Genomic DNA, 19,491 nt, shown 5'->3' on the forward strand with positions numbered 1-19,491 from the left:
ATTAAATTGCATCGAAGCAGCAGTAATCTCTCATCGCAATGGGCTGCCTTCACTAGGGCTCGCAAGCAAGCACCTGGAGAAGGTGTATCAAGCGGACAAGGCAAACACACGTAGGAGGTTATTCACAGACGGCACAAGCCACTGGGGTTATTCCAGGCCGGAACCCGTGCAGAGCGCTGTGCTAGACGCAGGGAGATCTTGGAGCTGAGAGCATCAGCTGATGATTCGGGAAACTGGCAATTCCTAATCTCACCGCATCCAGAATAAGGAACCTTGAGGGTCCATGAATTGAGATAGTTTGATTTAATTACATATATAACACGCATCTCTCTATTAACCTTGGAAATTTAGTTTAAAACAGACTGAAAAGCAGCCCCTACCACTTTCACTCACAGTGCTGCAAGGAGAGAAGGCCACAGCAGACATGGTATTTGCTAATAAGGGATTTCAGGCTTGAATCGTTGACCGTTTCCCCACTATGGCCGCAGAGCTGCCAGTGGAGCGGGTGAGGAGCCCAGCACAAAGCCCGAGGCTGTACCAGGCACGTGCAGGGGCACAGGCACCGCTGCAGTCCGAATCCAGCGTCGCCCAGCGCTGCCGTGATGCAGCGGGAGCCAAGATCTCCCCGACCTGGGATGCAGGCACCCCCACGCAGCCTCGCCACGCTGCCGGCCCTCCCCACAACTGGGCTGGCTTCTCCGGAGCTGCAGGAATGGCTCCCGTACGCGGGGGCCTGCCCAGGAGCAGGGCTGGGAGCTTGCAGGAAAGAAGAGCTCATTCCTCGCTCTTTTCCCTCGGAAGGCTCAGCCGCGTATCTTCATGGTGTTTTCTGTGTTTACGAGAGGCGATGTAACGCTGGTGGGGCCAGGAGCGCAGCCAGGTCTGGAACACCTTCAGTTCTTCTAAAAGAGAGGAATTATTTCCCATGGAAATTAACTGAATGCTTCTGCTAGCATGCTCCAGCGGGAGCAGGACACCAGCCTGCTCGGGGTCGTGCCCGTGGGCAGCAGCAAGGCCTTTGCGGGAGGAGGGACAGGGCCGAGGCACAGGGACCCCCGCCAGCCCCCGCCCCGCGAACACGCAGCGACGGACCCGCACCCTCTCAGGGGCCGAGCAGCCCGCTGCAGACCGGCAAGCGGACGACGAGCCAGCTCTGCTTCACGGCCCAGGGCGGGAGCAGGACACGAAGCGGCACGACGGGACGTGTCCCGACGGTGCCGGGGCGCACGATTGGTGCTGTGCGCAGGTGATCGCAGGGGTCCCACACGTGTTCACACCTCCGAGCATCCCTGCACGCCGTGTAATAACCACGCCGAGCATGTCCAGCTCTCTCGTTTCAGCCATACTGTAGAGGCGCCTATTTACTTGGGAATCATATGTTTTCTGCCCTGGTCCTCACTGTATTCAGAACAGTTACTTAGCTTCAATAAGCCCCTTGTTAAAGCCTTTTCCCTTCTGTAATCTCATCAAACTAACCAAAAGGAGTTTGTTCTGAAATAGAGTCCCATTTTGTAACCTGGCTTCCTATAGGAGATCTCCCCATGCGCACTCGGCCCCTCGGCCACAAAAGGGGTCTGCTTGTCCTAGCGCGCTAACAAAACACTGCCGTCTGTTTGGGTTAGACAGCAGGGGGTTAATGAAAAGCCCGGCCCTGGGGACTCCCACCTTATCTGCAATCATGAATTTATTGAAGAATGTGTTAATGTGCTGGATTTTATTCATCAGGGGTCAGGGCTTTTCAAATTCTTCCTCCCAGCTCCCCCTCTTTCCATCCCTCCCCAGCAAGCTCACAATGCTGTTTAAACAAAGGACTCCCAACACAAAGAGCAAATTTACACAGTAAAGTTTTCTTGCAAGCCCAGAGCAGAGTCTGGAAGAATTCCAGCTTTATAAAGAGAAAAGGGGGTGGGGGGGGAAGAAAGGGGGAAGGGAGAGAGGGGCATTTTGCAGAGGATGAAAGGAAATTGAGAAAAGTTCCCACCTCCTGAAGCTCAGCCCTGAATATTCTCCACCGGTTAACCCCTTGAGGATGTTTCAGCAGGGCATGAGCCCTCATAACTCCAAACTTTTCTGCCTCTTTCCAGAAGGAGGCTGAAATTAATATTTTAACATCAAATTTAGGGTGACAATTCAACAGCTTCTGTGTCTGCAGATTAATAACATCAGCCCCTAAAAGCACACACCAAACATTAACCAGGGCTCGCAGTTTTTCCCGTGTGCCAGTTCTGCAGGTGGTGATCTAAGCGAGAGACAACAGCAAATTGTGAAGCTGAGCGACGGCGTACAGGCCTTGCGGTGACGACGCGTCCAAGGCCAAGTGAGAACATGAAGGAGCCTCTGTTCCCACCTCCCGCATCCCACCCGTGTGCCACCACGCCCCAGGACCGGAGGCTGTCAGGGTCCTGCCGGGAGCCTCCCCGCGTGCCCACCCGCCCAGGCTCTCTGTCACAAACCCACCGCCCTCGGCACCTGCTGGGAAGAAGGCGGTGTCGTTCCAGCGCAGCCCCCACGGCCGGTGGGCTCGTTCCCCCTTCCGTCACTTCGAACAGTATCTCCGCTCGCCAGCTAGGGATAAAGGGTTGTTTGGTTGGTTGCTTTTATATTTTTTAACTAAAAGGTTAAGACTTCCCCCACACGGCTCTGTCAATTTTAATTGTGCTGGTCAGAGCTCTGGGAATTACAGAACAGGGAGCAGTCCTGCACTAATTAACCAAAGATGACCTAAATGATTTTCTTCAGGTCTTGTCACCTCCGCTTTCTGCACTACCATTAATAAGCTCCGGCAATGTCTCAGAGAGAAGGCAAGCTCAGAACAGACATCACCCCTATTTCCACCGCTGCTCAGCAGGCACAGCGTTGCAGAGTTCACCTGAGCAACGAGGTTTCAGACATTTCACAGGTAAAGTATATGCAATGTTATTGGCCATAAAACTGAAAAAGCCAGAACTACTGGGGAGGCTACAAACTGGTTGCCAGGCAGGAAAGTAACTGCTTCAGGCACGTAGCTTCGAGACTTTTGGAAATACTCAATTCATATTAAAATAAAACCATCACAATTCCATTTTCTAACAAGTTTCTCAGCCAAAAGGATGCCATTGACCCAAATTTTCATTCCTGTGTTTATATACTTTGGTTTGCAGGGAAAGCGATGCCTCATGCCATGCTCTCATAGAATCAGCAGCAGCCTGTAAGCAGCTAGCACAGAAAACAACCTGGAAAAAGGGGGTTTAAATGACCCTGGAAGTCCCACACAGCAGCCCGCAAACAGCAGCGCAGCGCACGGCTCCGTCCGTCTTTGCTGTGTGCAGCTCTGCCCCGGCTGGGACAGGCGTGTTCCTGCCGCGGCCCAGGGGTTCGGAGGGGAGGCTCCGCAGGCACACGGCTCCTCACGCCTGACGGCCAAGAGCCGTGCCGAGGGCTCCGCCAGGCTCGCGGCCGCCCCGCTGGGACACGCGCGCGGGCGATGCTGGGAGCGCGGCCCGGAGTGCCACGCGGCTGCTCGCGTTCCTGGCGTCGGCGCGGCCGCGCGGCTGCACCGGGGCCAGGCAGATCTCAGCACATGGGATCCAGCTGCGCTGCCGATAGATCCCTGACCGCTGAACATACAATACATATTTATAGCATCTCCTCCGTGACAGGAATTCCAAAGCCTCATGCAGAAAATAACTCAAAGGAGATAATTAAATCAGTTAAATGGCTTGGGAAAAGAGACACGGTTACAGCCAGACTTTGACTCTCAGCAGTCTCGGGGCACAGGGAACAACAATGAGGAGAGCAAGAACTATAAAAGCTCTCTGACCAACTACTTGCTTTTCTTTAGTTAATAAACTATAATCCCTTCTTAACGCTGACACAGACCAGAAACAAGCCCCGAGCACAGAGCACCGGGCGCAGAGGCGATGCTCGGGTAAGCACACACCGTGCCAGCATCACCAGAGGTCACGAAAGTCCCCAGAGAAGCACGGCCAGCCAAGGAGCAGGACATCACAGATCAGTTCGTTTCAATCCGTTCTGTGATGCACTGCAAACAGCCAGCTCTGGCTGGCAGAGGCGGGAGAAGCTGGAGAGGAGCTCGCTGGTGCAGGAGGGGCAGCTCGGGCTGCTGGCAGCGGCGGCAGCAGCCTTTGCACCGGAGATCTGGCTGTCGGGAGCAGCCATCGCGCACCGGAGCCGCGCTGTGAATCCAGTCACTAACAGAGCTCACGGCCAGTTTTACTGGAATAACTGGGGCGACCACAGGCGCAGCGCTGCGTTCCGCAGGCTCTGGGGAGCTGCCCCCTCGCGCAGCACCCAACCCCTCCGGACAAGCTCCAGAGCCAGAGGTGACAGAGGAGAGGGAGACGCTGCAAAGGGAGCGGGACGGCCCAGAGGGTCCCAAGGCAGCATCTGGGCACAGCAGCTGCGACTGAAGCTGCGCTGAACGTCTCCATACCCAGCAGCCGAGAGGGTCCGAACAGCCTCAACACGCCGGGTCCCCATCCCGCAAGCATCCCTTGGAATGGGCTGGAGAGAGGTCAGGAGCCATCAGCGGGAGCAAGGACCACCAGAAGCTCCCTGCCACCAAACCGAGCACTGGTCCTGCAGAACAGGGCAAGGGGAAGGGCTCATCTTCTGTGGGCTTCCGCTGTGAAGAAGGAACTGCATACCTGCCAGGAGCGCTGCTTATTTTCTCTCTCGTGATCAAAAAGTGACCCAAACTTAAAACAACACCAATACTGAAAAAGTAATTTCAATTTCAATGGTTTTGAGCTGAAGGTTGGGGAAAAACATGCACACTACTTACGCAGCAAGGAACAAAAAGCTGTGAAAACAAAAGATTTGCTCCTCAGAAGGGCTGCATACAGAAAAAAGTAAGCAAGCTATTTATTTTTAAAGCTAGAATTACAAAGTATCTAACATATAATTATCAGATTTAATAAGAGAGAATGTTTCAAAATGAAATAGCTTTTTACAGCTGAAGTTAACAAATTTCTGACTGCTACCTCTATACCTAGCCAACGTAAGGAGAGGTGAGCTCACATCTTTAAAGCAGACTACGCTTCTCTTCCACGCATTGCTTTGTGCCTTCAAGAATACTAGAAGCATGGTTTGAAAATTAAGCAAAGCTTTCTTCCTCAACTGACTTGAAACGGCTCTCAAAACAGTTTCATTTTTCCATTTGTGCTTTCGATGTTACAAAAAAAAATGTAGAGGGATAGGACAGAATGCAATGCCTTGGCACGTTGTTTACGTTTCCATGCATTACATATGAGTTACCAGATACCTAACTCGGCGCGCAGACAGGCTGCAGAGCTGCGGGCGCAGCATGCCGGCGGCGGCTCGTCCCGCTGCACGCACATCAGAACACGCAGCGCTGCTGGGAAGCACTCGACAGCCTTCTGCACCTCGGCGCACGCCGAACCGGTGGAAGAAAACACATGAGGCTGCGCACTGCTTCTGTCTTTCCTGCAAGTATGAAAGGTACGGAAGGTGTTTCTGCAGTCCAAAACCGACAGGTTTGAACACTGCCTGGGCTAGTGTGCGTTTTGGTTTTTTTTTGCTTTGGAAAATACCATATCACCAGCACAAGGACATGGAGCTGTGGGAGCGGGGCCAGAGGAGGCCACAAAGATGACCCGAGGGCTGGAGCACCTGTCCTGTGAGGAAAGGCTGGGAGAGCTGGGGCTGTTCAGCCTGGGGAAGAGAAGGCTGTGGGGAGAGCTTAGAGCAGCTGCCAGAGCCTGGAGGGGCCTGTAGGAAAGGTGGGGAAAGTATTTTCAGCAGGACTTGTTGCGATAAAACGAGGAGCAATGGCATTAAACTATGGGAGGGTAGATTTAGACTGGATATAAGGGAGAAATTTCTTACCATGAGGGTGGTGAAACCCTGGCACAGGTTGCCCAGAGAGGTGGTGGATGCCCCATCCCTGGAAACATTCCAGGCCAGGTTGGACGGGGCTCTGAGCAACCTGGTCTGGTTGAAGATGTCCCTGCTCACTGCACGGGGCTTGGGCTGGATGGCCTCTAAAGGTCCCTTCCCACCCAAAGCATTCTATGATTCTATGATTTATCCTGAAGGACTCCTTGGAAAACCTGCAGGAATGTGAAAGCACTAAGAGTTTGAAATTTGAATAACAGAGATGAAGGGATTTTTAAGAACCTTGGCAAGAACTCTACCCTGCTTACTTTTTATTCACAGAATTCAGCTTAAAAACCGTGCCAGGAGAAGTGCTGTGGAAGATCCACAATCTGGCTCACAGTAAGGCCAGAAGGAACCTCCTATTGCACCAGGGACCCTCTGAACCCAGGGAGGACCCTCCTCAAAATTCGGCTGCTGCTCCTGGGCAGGTTCAGCTTTCCTCACACCCATTCACTGCAGATGGGGTAGCTCAGCAAACCTCACGGATTTGCCATCTGTTCTATCAGAGGAAAAATTACTTTACCTGAGATGTTTCCAATCGCTCCGGTTAGGTCCAGCAGTCGCAGTCTCCATGTCTGTCACGGGCGGAAGCAGGAGTGAGGAGCTGGATCTGGCTCCTGGGACCCACGCCGCTGGAGCAGGAGGTCACCCCACTGCAGGGTAAGGCAATCGGAAAGCCCAGGAGCGCCAGGAGCAAACCGCATCCGGCACCTTCCCGTGCTCAGCCGGCACCGTGTGACAGCCCCGGCAGCGAGGGAGGCCAGTTGTGAGTGAGGATCTCCCCCGACCATGGGCAAAATTTGTACCCACCACTGCGAGGCCCAGGGCCTACCTGTATGTGAATAGCATCCGTTCACTTCCTCACACCTTAGGGGAAAAAGGACTTACTACAAAAATTAACAAACTCGGTATGAAATATACAATAGCCACCATTAACATCATATTTATTGTTATTTAGTTGCTCAGTAAAACATATACAGATATGTACAATATGCATGAATACAGAAGACTGCACTTTACATATTTAAAAAAAGAAAGAAAAATAACACTCAATTTCATGAGCTGTTGTCACAGTCTTCCAACCAAGCATTTAAGAAATGAATTTAACAAGAATAAAAAAAAAAAAAGATTACAGGATTGCCTAACACACAGCAGAGTCAAGTTTTCATATTTTACATGTGCAATAACATTTTTTCAGAAGAGTTTGCTATGCAGTACGGATTACCAGTGTTTTGAGGTTTTTTTTTCTTTTCCGTGAACCAAATTTAGTACAAAGAAATAACATCCTTTTGCTTAAGGCTGTTTTAAAGCTGTAATATTCTTGGGTAGTGAATAGTGATAAAGTTATAACTGCCGGAAATCACAGCCTGCAGTTCCATCAGTCAGAATCTATGAGCGGATGGACTCAAACCAACAATTTTAATAGAGAATTTCTAAGACAAAATTAGACTATTTCCTCCATTAGCCTTAAGCAATAAAGGAGAAACAATTCTATAAAAATGGGTTATGCTCTTACACACCATCCATTTAACAGCTGTGAACCTAGTAGTTGAGAAAACCTTACACTGCAGCTTAACAAAAATAATCAAAATTTACCAGATTCGTTTCTGTCTGCGTCCCCCCGGCCCGCAGCCGCCGGCGTGTCTCGCTGGCCCGTGCCCACCTTACCCGTCCCTCCCGACGGGAGGTGCGAGCATCGTGCCTCGCTGGTGGTGCCTGGAAGCCCCATCCCGACCCCCGGTCCGGGCAGGCCAGCCAGCCCCAGAATGACCCCGCAGAAAAGCGCTGCCTGGGACAGCTCCCCGAACGACCCAGAGGACGTAATTCTGATGCTCATTCCCTTCCACCCCACCCACACAAAGAAATCCTTACCTATTTGATGAAAGTCACCGTAACTAAATAAAAATGAGTTTAAACCCTCTCACCGATGCTCTAACGGCCGAGCTAGAACAGCAGAGAACCGGTAACCCTAGAAAAAGTGATCTGAAGAAAATTCGCAGGAGTCTTGGATAAATAAGGCCTATTCTTTCCTCTCTTTTGGCAGAGACATTTTATCACTCCTCCCAGTTTAATGCAAGAGAGATTTTGCTCAGTTTGCTACTACATTTCAACTCAAAGACTAAGTGCAGAGTTTCTCTTAACCAATACCAAAGGAATCAGCAAGCTGGGTCAGGAGCTGGTGACGGCCGGGCTCTCCCCGACCTGGCACCCGGGGCTGCCGGGGAGAACCAGCAACGCCAGGCACGGCAGGGAGAAGTCTCCAAAAGAACGGCAAAGCCACATTTCAGCTGTTCACAATACAAAGCAAAGATTGTGCGTATCTCCATGGCACATTTACCACAGGTCCTCAACTTCTTGATACAGCGTCCCCGGAGTCTGGAAGCCCCGCAGGACGAGCAGCCGAGAGCTGAAGTTACCCCGGGTTTACCCCGTCGTAGGGGGAACCTGCAGCTCATGAAATCTCCTGGCCTGTGGCACCGGCTCATCGTCCGAAGGCAGCCAGCCTCCAGCCGTGGGGCTCAGCAGCGAGGGCAGTGAGCAGAGCCCCGACCCCGGTACAGCCCGGCTCTGCCACCAAAGCTCCTCTGACCCAGCTCGGGCTGACGCCGTCCCTGCCTCAGCGTCCCTCAGCTTGCCTCCTGTACAGCAGGCCTGCACCTACAGCTCTCAGCATGCTGCAGCTGGAAGTGTCATTGGTCACAGAATTAAATCAGTTCAATTCTTACCGTGTCGGGCTATGCTGATATTTTATATACATTAAAAAAAAATCTGTGCATTCAGTGTCAAATTAATGGAGAAAATAAGTACAATGAAATTACCGCAGGCAACGCAAGCTTTGCGACAAAGCTCTAGCCTTCTGCCTACGCTGTCAGTACCAAATACGCCAGGTTATGAGCATGAAGCAGTGCCTGTCCTGGTCAGCCACACGTACCGTTTCTGTTCCCATCTCTGGCAAAAAGCAAAGACACCATAAAAGCGCAGGCTGGTCCTGGTGCTGCTAACAGCTGTCCCAAGTAGAGCTGCGCTGTCCCCTTTTGCTCAGTTGATAATGTCACTTGAATTAGGCAAGATCGAATGGACAGGAGGTTAGCAAAAGGACTGCACGTGACCATATTCAGCAGAACTACACGGACAATAAGGCCCCGCAGTCAGCCGCTGTTTTTAACTCCTCGCTATCTGAAAACGCCGTCCCCCCGCGCGCCCACCCCACGGGCGCAGCAGAGCCAGCCGTGCGGGAGCAGACCCAGCAGCGGCCGCAGCCCCGCGCCGCCACGCTGCACGGCTTGGCAGCCGAAAGCACGTCCCCCGGCTTCCCTACAGCCCGTCCTCCTCGCTTCACAAGGTTAAAACTGTTAGGATTCCACTGGCCTTTCAGGAACTGCTTCCACTTTGTATTTCTATGAGCAAGTGAAAAAGTAAGTCCCCAGTGGATGAGAACAACAACTCCAGGAGAGGAGCTCAAGCTGCAGGGAGCAAGCCAGGAGAAAAGGGTGGGTGAGACCAACTGAGTCACTGCCTTTCTGCTCGGAGGAGGATTTCTCTTTAAAAGCAATCTGAAATGTCTGATGCAGCGTTCATAGCGAGGTCTCTTCCCGTAGCACAGGGTGTGCATCCCTGACCTCAGGAAGCCTGAAAAACCTGTTCTCCTGAATGCAGCAGGAAAAACCCAAAACAAAGAAGCCGTGGGGGCTGTGCTCCGGCACAGGAATGCCACCAGACCATGAACGCTTCCTAACTTTTCAGCTGCAAGTGCTGAAATGCGGGTATTGTGTGTCCAGGTATGCGCTTCACTGGGGTTACTCCGAGACCCCGGCTGGAACAGGTAGGAGCTGCCAGGACATTGTGGGAGCTGCGGACGACCCCACCATGGCCCCGCTCCAGCCAGCACAGAACCTCGGCTCAGCAGCCCCGGAGCGCTTTGCTAAGCAGGATTTAAACACATTTGGGTGAACCAGAACTTAAGTAAATCACAGGCAAAGAGGCATCTTCCAGAGAGGGGCTGACAATTACCATTCTATCAGGTGATACCTCACCGGGGACAGTGACGTTTCACCGCAGGTACAGGGAGGAGCGCCGAGCACACACACACACCTAGGGAAGGTGCAAACCATCCCATCCTTTTGTTCCAAACCAAGCAGGCGTGAGGCAGCTCCACAGCCAGTTGCTCCAGGATGGGCAAAACCCCTCATCCTCGTGGCAGCTCCAGCTTCAATACAAAGTAAAATAATATTGAAAATCAAGGTTCAAAATCCCCAAATTTATCCAAAGTCACTGACCAGACCTGTAAGAGGAAGTCAATCCATGCACGGTTAATAAGAGCGCATCCAAGTAACATTTCCAAACACTGTGAACCTCTCTGGAGCCACACGTGACAGAGTGAGGACTTCAGACCACCCCGTGCCATTGGCATTTTCGGCAGAATCTCCTCTCCGTTGGTGTCTACTGAGAACATTACTTCAAAATAATTAAAGGCCCAGCACAATCATTGAAGATAAAACACAAAGCAGTCTTCAAACTCCACCCCTTGGGGAAGGACACGCGTTGTGAATTTGTGACAGAAGTAATAAATAACCCTAGAGAGGCCGACCTTTATTTCACAGCTAAAACCTGAATCTCCAGCGATGTTGTTAAGCTTCGGGGAGCAGAGGAAAGCGAGCTGGCCTGAGCGGGGCGGGACGGCTCACACTCCTGCACACAGACGACACACAAGTAATGGAGAGCGTTATGCAAAACCACAGGAGCGTTGGACCATCGTGTCAGCTCTGTTTTTATCTGGTTTGCTTCCAACTTTCTTCTCACATGAGTATTATCTATCGCGAGCAGCAAAGTATGGTTTTCCTTTCATCGTGTGCATCTAGTAACGCTGTTCTTCAATGCGTGGCAAAACTGGGGCTGCCAATGAGTTCAGGGGGCTATGACGCAGGGTCTCCCTGCCCTGGCACAGGAGGAAACTCTGACCCTGGGCCAGCAGCCCCCTGCTCCCCCCGCTCGGGCTGTCCCCAACCACTGCCACGGTCCCGGGATGGCCACGGCAGGAGCCGGGGCACCCTGCAGACGGGCGCATGGAAGGCTGGACCCCACTGCGGCCAACAGCGTCTTCCTCCAGCTACAAAGGGGTGAGAAGCGGGCAGGGAGCGGCGGTGCTGCCCGGCAGCGCTCCGAGGGCACCGGCCACAGCTGGCCGTGGAGCCGGCCCCGCGACGCAGCACCGCGGTGGCACAGGGGATCTTCCCCAGCAGCTACGAAGTGGGAGCTGTGGGAGCATCACCAGGACCAGGAGGCTGCAGCCACGCTGGGGAGCTCCCCCCGCTCCTCCTCACAAGCCAGAGGGAGCCCGGGCGCGCGGCGGAGGAGATAATGACTCTGAATTATTAAGCAAACTTCCTGTTAGACTTATTTAGAAAAACACCTCTTCTATACCTTCCCTGGCTGTGTCTGAACCAGCCCGTTCATGACAGAGCTCTGTCTCCGGGCTTCACCGAGGTAAATACAGGAACGAGTGTCCTTGCCTCGCAGGGGGAAGCGGAGAGCAAACGAGGCTGAACGTTATTAGTAACAGAACATCATTTTCTCAGGAAAGGGCAGGCTCGTTGCCTGAATATTCAACACAGCATTAACTGTTTGGTTTGTAGGTGACTGGCAAAAGCTGGGTGTCAATATAATATATAATATAATGATGACCATTTCACTTTAACCGGCGTTTATTCCTGAACTGCTGTTCTTCAGGATCACCACTGTAATAAGCACTGAACAAAGCAAAACAAAAAAAAAAAAAAAGAGAAAAACAAAGCAAATGAGGAAGAAGAGGAGGAGGAGGAGGAGGATCTTTGTCTTATTACGACATACGTGACTTGGACATACACTGAGATGAAAAAGGAAAAGGCCTCATCTATAAATGTATGCCAAGGTTACAGAATAATGGGAAAAAGTGGTCTAGCAGGAAAATCTTAAGCAAAAGTGTGCTAACTGCAGAAGGGTTAACACTGGTAACATACTGTGGCAGAAGATTAAAAAAAAGTTGAGGTTTACTTTAAATTAACCCTTTCCAGTCCATATGCCACTAAGCAGGTACCAACCTAGAAAAATAGTCCACCTAGCAGTAGCGGCCCTTTGAAATTAAAAAGAGAAAAAAAATAATTTCTTTTGTTCAAGTCAGGGCAGCCACAAAAGTCCCAAATCTGTTGGAGATGTCCGAGTGCAGGGATCTCCACGTCGGCACCGCAGTCCGGCCCTTCGCCTCGCCCACGTCGTCCGTGCAGTGGACCGAGAGGCACTGCAGATGGCTGCCGGTCTGCGCCGCGGCCGGGGTCTTGCTCGGGGGAAGGTCGTGGGCTGGAAAGGGTGCACAGAGAGAGGGTTAGAGAACCGTGCGACGCAACCCTGCCACCGCGAACACCGTGCGTCCCTGCACCCGCCTCTGCCCACTGGCCCGTGCCCGGCTCCGGCACCCGCAACCAGGGACGTGGCGTCCCAAGCCACTGCTGCAGCTCCCACTGCCCGCCCCGCAGCAAGCTTCGCCGGCTGGTTTCTCACCGTGCCAGAAAAACACCAAAAACACTCTCTTTCGCATGCACTTGTTTTAAAGTCAACCAGCAACACGTTTGAACGCTGGGAATGTATACACGACTGACTGGATCATCGCGCAGCCGGCCGTTTTCACTCCCTGCGCACCCTCTGCTATTTGAAATCGATACCGAAATTTCCCCGAGCAGGGAACCGGCCCCGAACCCACTGCGTCCCCCAGGCCATTCCCACCATCGGTCTCTCAATCACTTTTTTGGTTCTTCTCCACTGCTCTTAGTCAAATCACCAAAAAAAGCCCAAAGACAACCCGCCCCCTCCCCGGACTTCATATCCCTGCAACTCCTTGTGTCCTCAGCAGCCCCTGCACCCCCAGGAACGCTGCTCCTGCTGCCACAAAGGATGCCCAGCCCAACGCAGACATCCCCCCGGCCCTCAACAGAGGACTTTTTGTGGGATAAAAATGGTGAGTAAATAAGAGAAACAGTGTGAGGCAAGACAAAAAAGCCAACGACATCTTGACAGGCAGCCTGCATCTCCTCTCCTCCACCATTTCGTTCGTATTCACCCAGAGCACAAGAGCTAAGAGCAGAGCCGCTGCAGCACTACCTCATGCAGGGACCATCGTTTCTCTGATAGACCCAGAGAGTTCCCATCGCGCATGGCTGAGGGAGATGCTGGAGCACGCCAAAAAATGGCTGTGCGTGTGTGACCTCCTTAAGACCTTTCTTCACGTCATCTGTCTCATGTTCCACAAAGCTGAGCAGTGCAGCTTCACCCCACTTCATGGAGTAACTTGTATCTGTTTTACTTAACCAGCCGTTACACCAGATACAAAATGGGAACTTAGCAGCTTGTTACACGATCTTAAACTAGCCTGGAAGTCCGTAAATTAAACTGGAGAATGCTGTTAATGCTTGACTATAGGATGTCATAGATGCTCATATTCAAAACAGTATCATAACACCATACAAAGAAACTAATTAGAACCTGGGGACACAATGCTACGAGCGATGGCAGAAGGAACGCAGCTCCAGAGCAGTGCTGCTGCCTGCTCAGCCATGCGCCGCATCAGTGCAGCCATGTGCGAGATCAGCACAAAGCTGCGCTGCCCACCTCAGCCTCGCCCGGCCGCGCTCGGGGTGCGAGCTCTGCGGGACGCCCTCGCTCACCGCTGGAACACACCTGCCAGCGTCAGCGGGTCACAGACGTGCACGCTCTCTGAGCTCCGCAGGGGGTTACCGTCCCCCGCGGCTGGCGCTGGGGTTTTCACTCAGCGTGGACAAATAAGCAGGGCCGAGGAGCAGCGCCGGAGCACAGAGCAGGGTTCGCGTGTGACACCCGGACACAGAGTTTCGGCAGGCGGAGGCGGCGTTGACGCAGCCAGCCACAGCCCCAGCGCCGGGAGCTTCTGCCCTTCCGTCCCGCTGCGCCCGAGCCTCGTCGCAGCCCAGACCCCGCTCCCTGCCCCGCACAGCCCGCGCCGGCCTCTGCAGAGGAACGAGCGCTTTTACCTGCCCAGGGAGGGTTTCCACCTTGGCCCCTAACACAGAGGCCGCGTCGGACGGAGCCAGCGTGCTGGCAGCACTCTGCAGGCACGGCGTGGCTGCTCCCCAGCGCACACCGGCAGCTGCAGGAGCCCGGACCAGAGGGGCCCAAGCTGACACCATGGTGCCGCTCCGGGAAAATCACAGCGCAAAAAAAAGACTCCCGAAATAAACGCCATTTGAGGAAATGTTCAATTTAAACTGACTATCCCGAATGTAAATACACCTGAATAAAACGTTCAAAACTAACGGGACTGCAGCAAATCGAGAAAGGGAAATGTTTTTCTTGTCTGTACTTGCTCAGGTCCCTTACAATGCACACAGTACCCAGCATTTTTTATTCTTGGGTCTCCCTGAACATACAGGACACGCTGGTCTCGGTACAGGAAAAGCCGGCGCCTTGAGATTAGTCCTCGTGACAGCAGCGTTCTTCCTCTGCCGCAGAGGAGGAGGAAAGAGCCCCGCTGCCGACCCGCCTCGGGAGGGGCCCGGATCTCAGCGGTGCTCCTGCACGGGCCGTCCAGCGCAGGCCTCCGGCAGAGCACGCTCCTGGCCGGGGCACCGGCACTCCGGCAGCAGCGGCAGAGGCCGCGCGTTCCAGAGCCGGGGCCGGCCGGGGTCAGAGCCGGAGCTCGCTGCGCTGTGCCGGCAGCGACGCTGCAGTGGCCGCACGGCTGCCACCGACACCCAGACAGGATCAGGTCCTCAGGCAGCGACTAAGCGAGGAAGTTCATATGCCACAAGATCTAAAGAGTAACAAATCACGCTCATTTACTTGTAAATCAGTAAATTCTTTCTAAAATGTTTGCTGTGGATAAAATTCATAATCAACTACTGATAAAGGAATCCATGCAAAATCTACCCCGCAGTGATGAACAGGATTCGAGGAAAACCCAAGCACACGAGGTGAGCGCTATCAATGCCGACTGCCACTGTCCACCCGATGCCTAAGTCAACACCACTGTGTTGAGAACGATGCATTCAAACCCAAAACAAAGAGAGGATGAGAGCTTGCAGCAAGGCTTACACTGGCACAACTGTTCTCAGAGCCAATCTGGAGGGAAATACTCAGTGCCAATTTATTTTTTCCCAATATTTCTGTCTTGACAAAGCTACAATGCTTTTCTGAAAAAACTCTTTGTATCAAAAAACTAAAGTTGTGCTTATCCACTGATGAAAACTGTGTTCTTAAGCACAAGATACTGCCTGACGCTTGCACCGCACAGTAACGCTCTCCCGCAGACCTGCTTCACCCGCCCTCCTGGCGTGAAGCCTCCTGCCGAGCACGCAGTCCTGAAGGGTATTGCTGTAGAGACCGAGGGGACTCAGCAGGTTTAAATTAGTCAGGTAATGCAAGATGGTGTCATCACGTCATTGCCTCGCAGTTGCCAAGTTTCAGATAAATCACTGCCAGTCATGAAGCACACCTAATTGAAAGCAAGGAATTTTCAAATTCTGTTTAAACTGCACAACTGCCTCTATTAGCAACGACTGCAAGGAAGTTGTGAGTGTTACTAATAAAAGCAATACCCCTGCAGTAAGAGCCGTCCTCCGTACCCAAGGCCTCCAGACGGTCTGGGTGGAGACTTCCTCTCCAAACCGAAGGACGTGACACAACGGACCCTGGGACGGGCGCAAGTGAAACCGCCCGGGCCACACGACACTGTGTGCCGCTGGAAAACCGCAACTTCTGCTGGCAAGTGCTGGAGTAGAGAAAAGAGATAAAACGTCACATGTGGGCACAGGACACGTTCACGTGGAAGGCACGACACTCAAAGCGACAAAGTGACCAACGACCAAAAGGAGCCTGGAAACGACTCAGCTGCGTGGCCGTCCTGACCCCAAAGCTGCGACCAGCACATGTCCCGGCCGCGGCAGCCTCCACGGCTCCTGCGCGCGATGGCGGGCGTTCGGTGGGGCGGACAGCCGCCCACCGGGCTAAAGGCACCCAGCTGCTGCGACCGCGGCGGGTCCCCCGGCACAGCAGCACTGCCGGCACCCGCCCGTCAGCTGCAGCACCTGCGGGCACTGCAACCGGGGGACTTCACAGTGGTCCCCAAAGCCACTTACTGCGTGGATCACGCGTCGATTTCTAGCACTGTAAAAGTTTCTTCCTTTTACCTTGACTATAACGGCCCACCCCACCACCACCCTGCCCAGAGCAGCAACCCGCAGTCCGTACTTCAGAGGAAGAGTGTGACGAAGAAAACCCAGCACTGCGCATCCTGGCCAACTGCGCAAAACTGCTCGCAGCAGAGAAAATTCCTGCAGCGATCGCTGAATGCCCTGGAAGTTAACACGAGGTTTGATTACTGTCATTAGCTCAGCTTGCGCACAGGCACTTCCAAGAGCCAGCCACCACACCGGGGGGAGCCGGGTGGCTGTGGCAGAGCAGCATTTGCAGACATTCACTGGAACACAAACGAGAATCAAGCTGGCCGTTCTCATAGCCCTTACATGCCCGTGTTCAGCCAATATTCCAGCAAGTTTGTTTACTGCAGTTCATACCGTATGTTTTAGGTAAATATTTCAAAGTATTCTCTGAATAGTTTGCTAACATTCACCAGGTACAACAACACACAAAAGCAAAGGCAAGAAGGGCATCAAGCAGTTAGGACAACCCCGCCGGGCTGCTCCCCTTCACAGAGGCAGATGCAGACACAGACATTGCCACATTCCCAGAAGACTACAAAAGCTTTTTGTTTTTTTTAATAATATTAAAGTTTGCTTTTGGGTAAAAGTTATACATTAAGCTTTTGAACAGGCTTTACCTGCACGCACACACTTCAATCTCCAAGTCCCACACGAATGAGCTAACAGACAGCCCCTGAAACCCACCCAGCCTCTCCCAAGCCCCCACCCTCTGCCCTGACCTTGCCCGCCGAGGAAGCTGCTCTTTCGTTCTGCTCTGCTTTGCAAAGGCGCGCTTGCCTTCAGAAGAGAAAAGGTTGCTGTTTGTTTGTTTACCCAGCGTGAGCGGCAGCGTGGTAGCTGGCACAGGAGCCTGGCCAGGAGGGCTGGCAGCCCGCGGCTGGGACACCGGAGAAGGAAAGGAGTTCTGCTCCACCAAGAAATTCAATATGCGCACCACCGACTGCTTTTTCACAGGAAGAACACATTTCTCTCTAGCGAGATTAGATCCTGGCTCTCCTCACTCCTGAAGACACCACGCACACACACTTTCATTCCCTCCAGGCTTCCTTCTCACTCCCTCTTCTTCCTTAGCCCACGTTAAGCTGCTATCTAAAGCCTCTTCCCTCATGCAGCATCTTCATATGCATTCTTCAGAAATAAACCTGTTCTCTCAACTGTGATAACCGCACCAAACACTACACAAACCCAGATGTGTCCCGATTTTTGGGTAAGCCAATCCCATTAAAAATGAGTTCACCTGCAACACTAGAATGCATTACGTGCATCGTCTCGTGAGAGAGGAGATTAATTGAGGGGGGGATGGTGTGTAGTCAAGGCAACTGTGGATGCTACACAGAGGAACCGGGAGTTTATGCTGCTCTTCAGGTGCTGCTCATGCTGTTCCTCTCATTTCTGCTAAGCCCACCACCAACAAAAGGAAGGGGGGGCAGTGACAAGCAGGAGCGAGAGCACAGTGACAGTCTGGTAGGGGTCTGGTCGGGAATAGGCTCCACTCTGCATTTCAGCTTTCCTGCGAGATTGAAGTGACAAACAGGAGGTGAAGATCCCTGGAACGGCTCCCTGCCCCAGGGCTTGTCCCTTACACTCCTTCACCGCTCTGACAAAGCCCCAGCCGCCCGCGCTGCCCAGGGTCCGGCCGCCCGGCACAGCACGGCCCCACCGCCGCCCTCGATGGCCAGCCGAGCGTGAAGCCCCTGCACTGCCACCGATCTCGTTAAGGCTAAATCACAGGATTTGGCCAAAAACACTGAATTCCCTGACCAGAGATCAGTTTCCCCTCTACCATCTGATAGCCACTCCGAAAGGATGCGTTAATAGGCTTCTGTTCACTCTGCGCCCGTTAAGCAGAGGCCGAGCTACCATAAGAGGGAATAGATTTGAGTAATGATCTCTTATGAGGCAGCAAACCTACATATAGTGTTTAAAATTATTCCCTTAGGACAAGATGTTTTTCACCAAATCTCCCACATGACAGTTTGACATATTGGTTCAGGCACATAGCTCCGCATTTGTACACACTACAGAATCCTTTTTCAGTTTTCAAGAAAAATAAGGTCTGAAAACATTTCATGTCTCCCTGCACACTGGACCTAGTCTCCATAAATTAATTTACTCCTAAAACTGCATTTTTAAACACAACTAGTTCATTTGTGTTGATAAACAAATGAGCCACCTCCTCCCTCACCAAGGCACCCTGACAACACCCTCCACAAAGGCATTTTCTTGACCTGAGAGTACAATTTAGCACACATTTTGTATTGGTTTATAAACATAAACATGGCACCTGCCACCTGTTTTCTCCCGAAGACTTGCACCACTGGCGGCTCCCATCACCTCTGCCGTCCCGCACCTCGCTGCGGGCTGCTCTGCCTCCCCTACGCCAGGCGTCCCGCGCCGAAGGCTGTCCCGGCCCCTGGGCTCTGCAGCCCCCAGCGCTCTGCGCACCGAAAAGCCCCATCCGCTCCGTGACTGAAACCGTCCTCCTACTCAGATGTTACTTCTTCATTTATTTTGTGTAACTCACGTAATTTTTAAAGCCCATAAAATGCTTAAAAGTGCCGCCCTCCTCCATATGAACAAAATTAAAGGAGAAGTCGGAAGTGTTCACGGTTACAAAGACGAGCGGCTGATGCCAAGGACTCGTAATGAGGAGCACAGCCGAAACGGGGCCAAAACGGGGACGAGGCGACTCTTTGCTGACCAGGACTGCTGGGCAGAGATACCCCAGCTCCGGGGTACCGGCCACATCTCACTCATTTGCATCTCACGAAGTCATTCAGCTCGGCCAGCCCACGGAGTTACCGCCCAGACCCAGCCAGCTGGGCTGCACTGTGAAAGCCTTTCTCACAAAGGAGGGGAGGCTCTTTAGTCAAAAACACGTGCACAGCGCCGAGCACTGTCCCGCTCCACCCATATATCCCGCAAACCAGGATTCAGGCAGGACGTTGCCGCGTACGGAGCAGACATCGCTCACCTGAAGGCAAGGTGAGGCACGGCACGGGCTCGCTGGGGCTGGGAACACAGCCCGTTTACCCTCAGCGCTGAGTGGTGCCCACCCCTCCGCCAGCCCATCAGGTCTGGCAACGTCCTCTGATCCTCCAAGCCTCTTCCTCCAGACAGCATGATTAATTGGAGGTGCCTGCCACTCTACAGGCAGCACGTATCAGCCCATGCTGCAAAGATGTTTATTTTGCTTTCAGTGGTCTCCGAGCTAGGATGGAGCTCCACTGGTGCTCGCTGCTTGCATAGAATTTAGATAACAGGAGACACAGAGTGCTTGCTGTGAAGGCACATTTTTCTTTTTCTCTCTTGACCTCTTTTCACGCTCCTGTTTTCACCAGGAGCAATGGAAGGATGCGCGTGCCATGAC

General features: G+C 52.9%; 1 protein-coding gene across 1 annotated transcript in view; it reads right to left on the reverse strand.

The window, feature by feature from the left end:
• Window positions 1–6,825: 6,825 nt before the first annotated feature.
• Window positions 6,826–19,491, reverse strand: part of MN1 (MN1 proto-oncogene, transcriptional regulator) — a 40,050-nt gene continuing 27,384 nt past the window's right edge. Inside the window, exon 2 of the mRNA XM_075434722.1 lies at window positions 6,826–12,231. Coding sequence (XP_075290837.1) covers window positions 12,047–12,231 — 185 coding nt within the window. The 3' untranslated portion in view covers window positions 6,826–12,046. The remainder of the gene's footprint in view (window positions 12,232–19,491) is intronic.

The sequence above is a fragment of the Opisthocomus hoazin genome, chromosome 13, assembly GCF_030867145.1.
Source record: "Opisthocomus hoazin isolate bOpiHoa1 chromosome 13, bOpiHoa1.hap1, whole genome shotgun sequence".
In the NCBI taxonomy this organism is placed as follows: Eukaryota; Metazoa; Chordata; class Aves; order Opisthocomiformes; family Opisthocomidae; genus Opisthocomus; species Opisthocomus hoazin.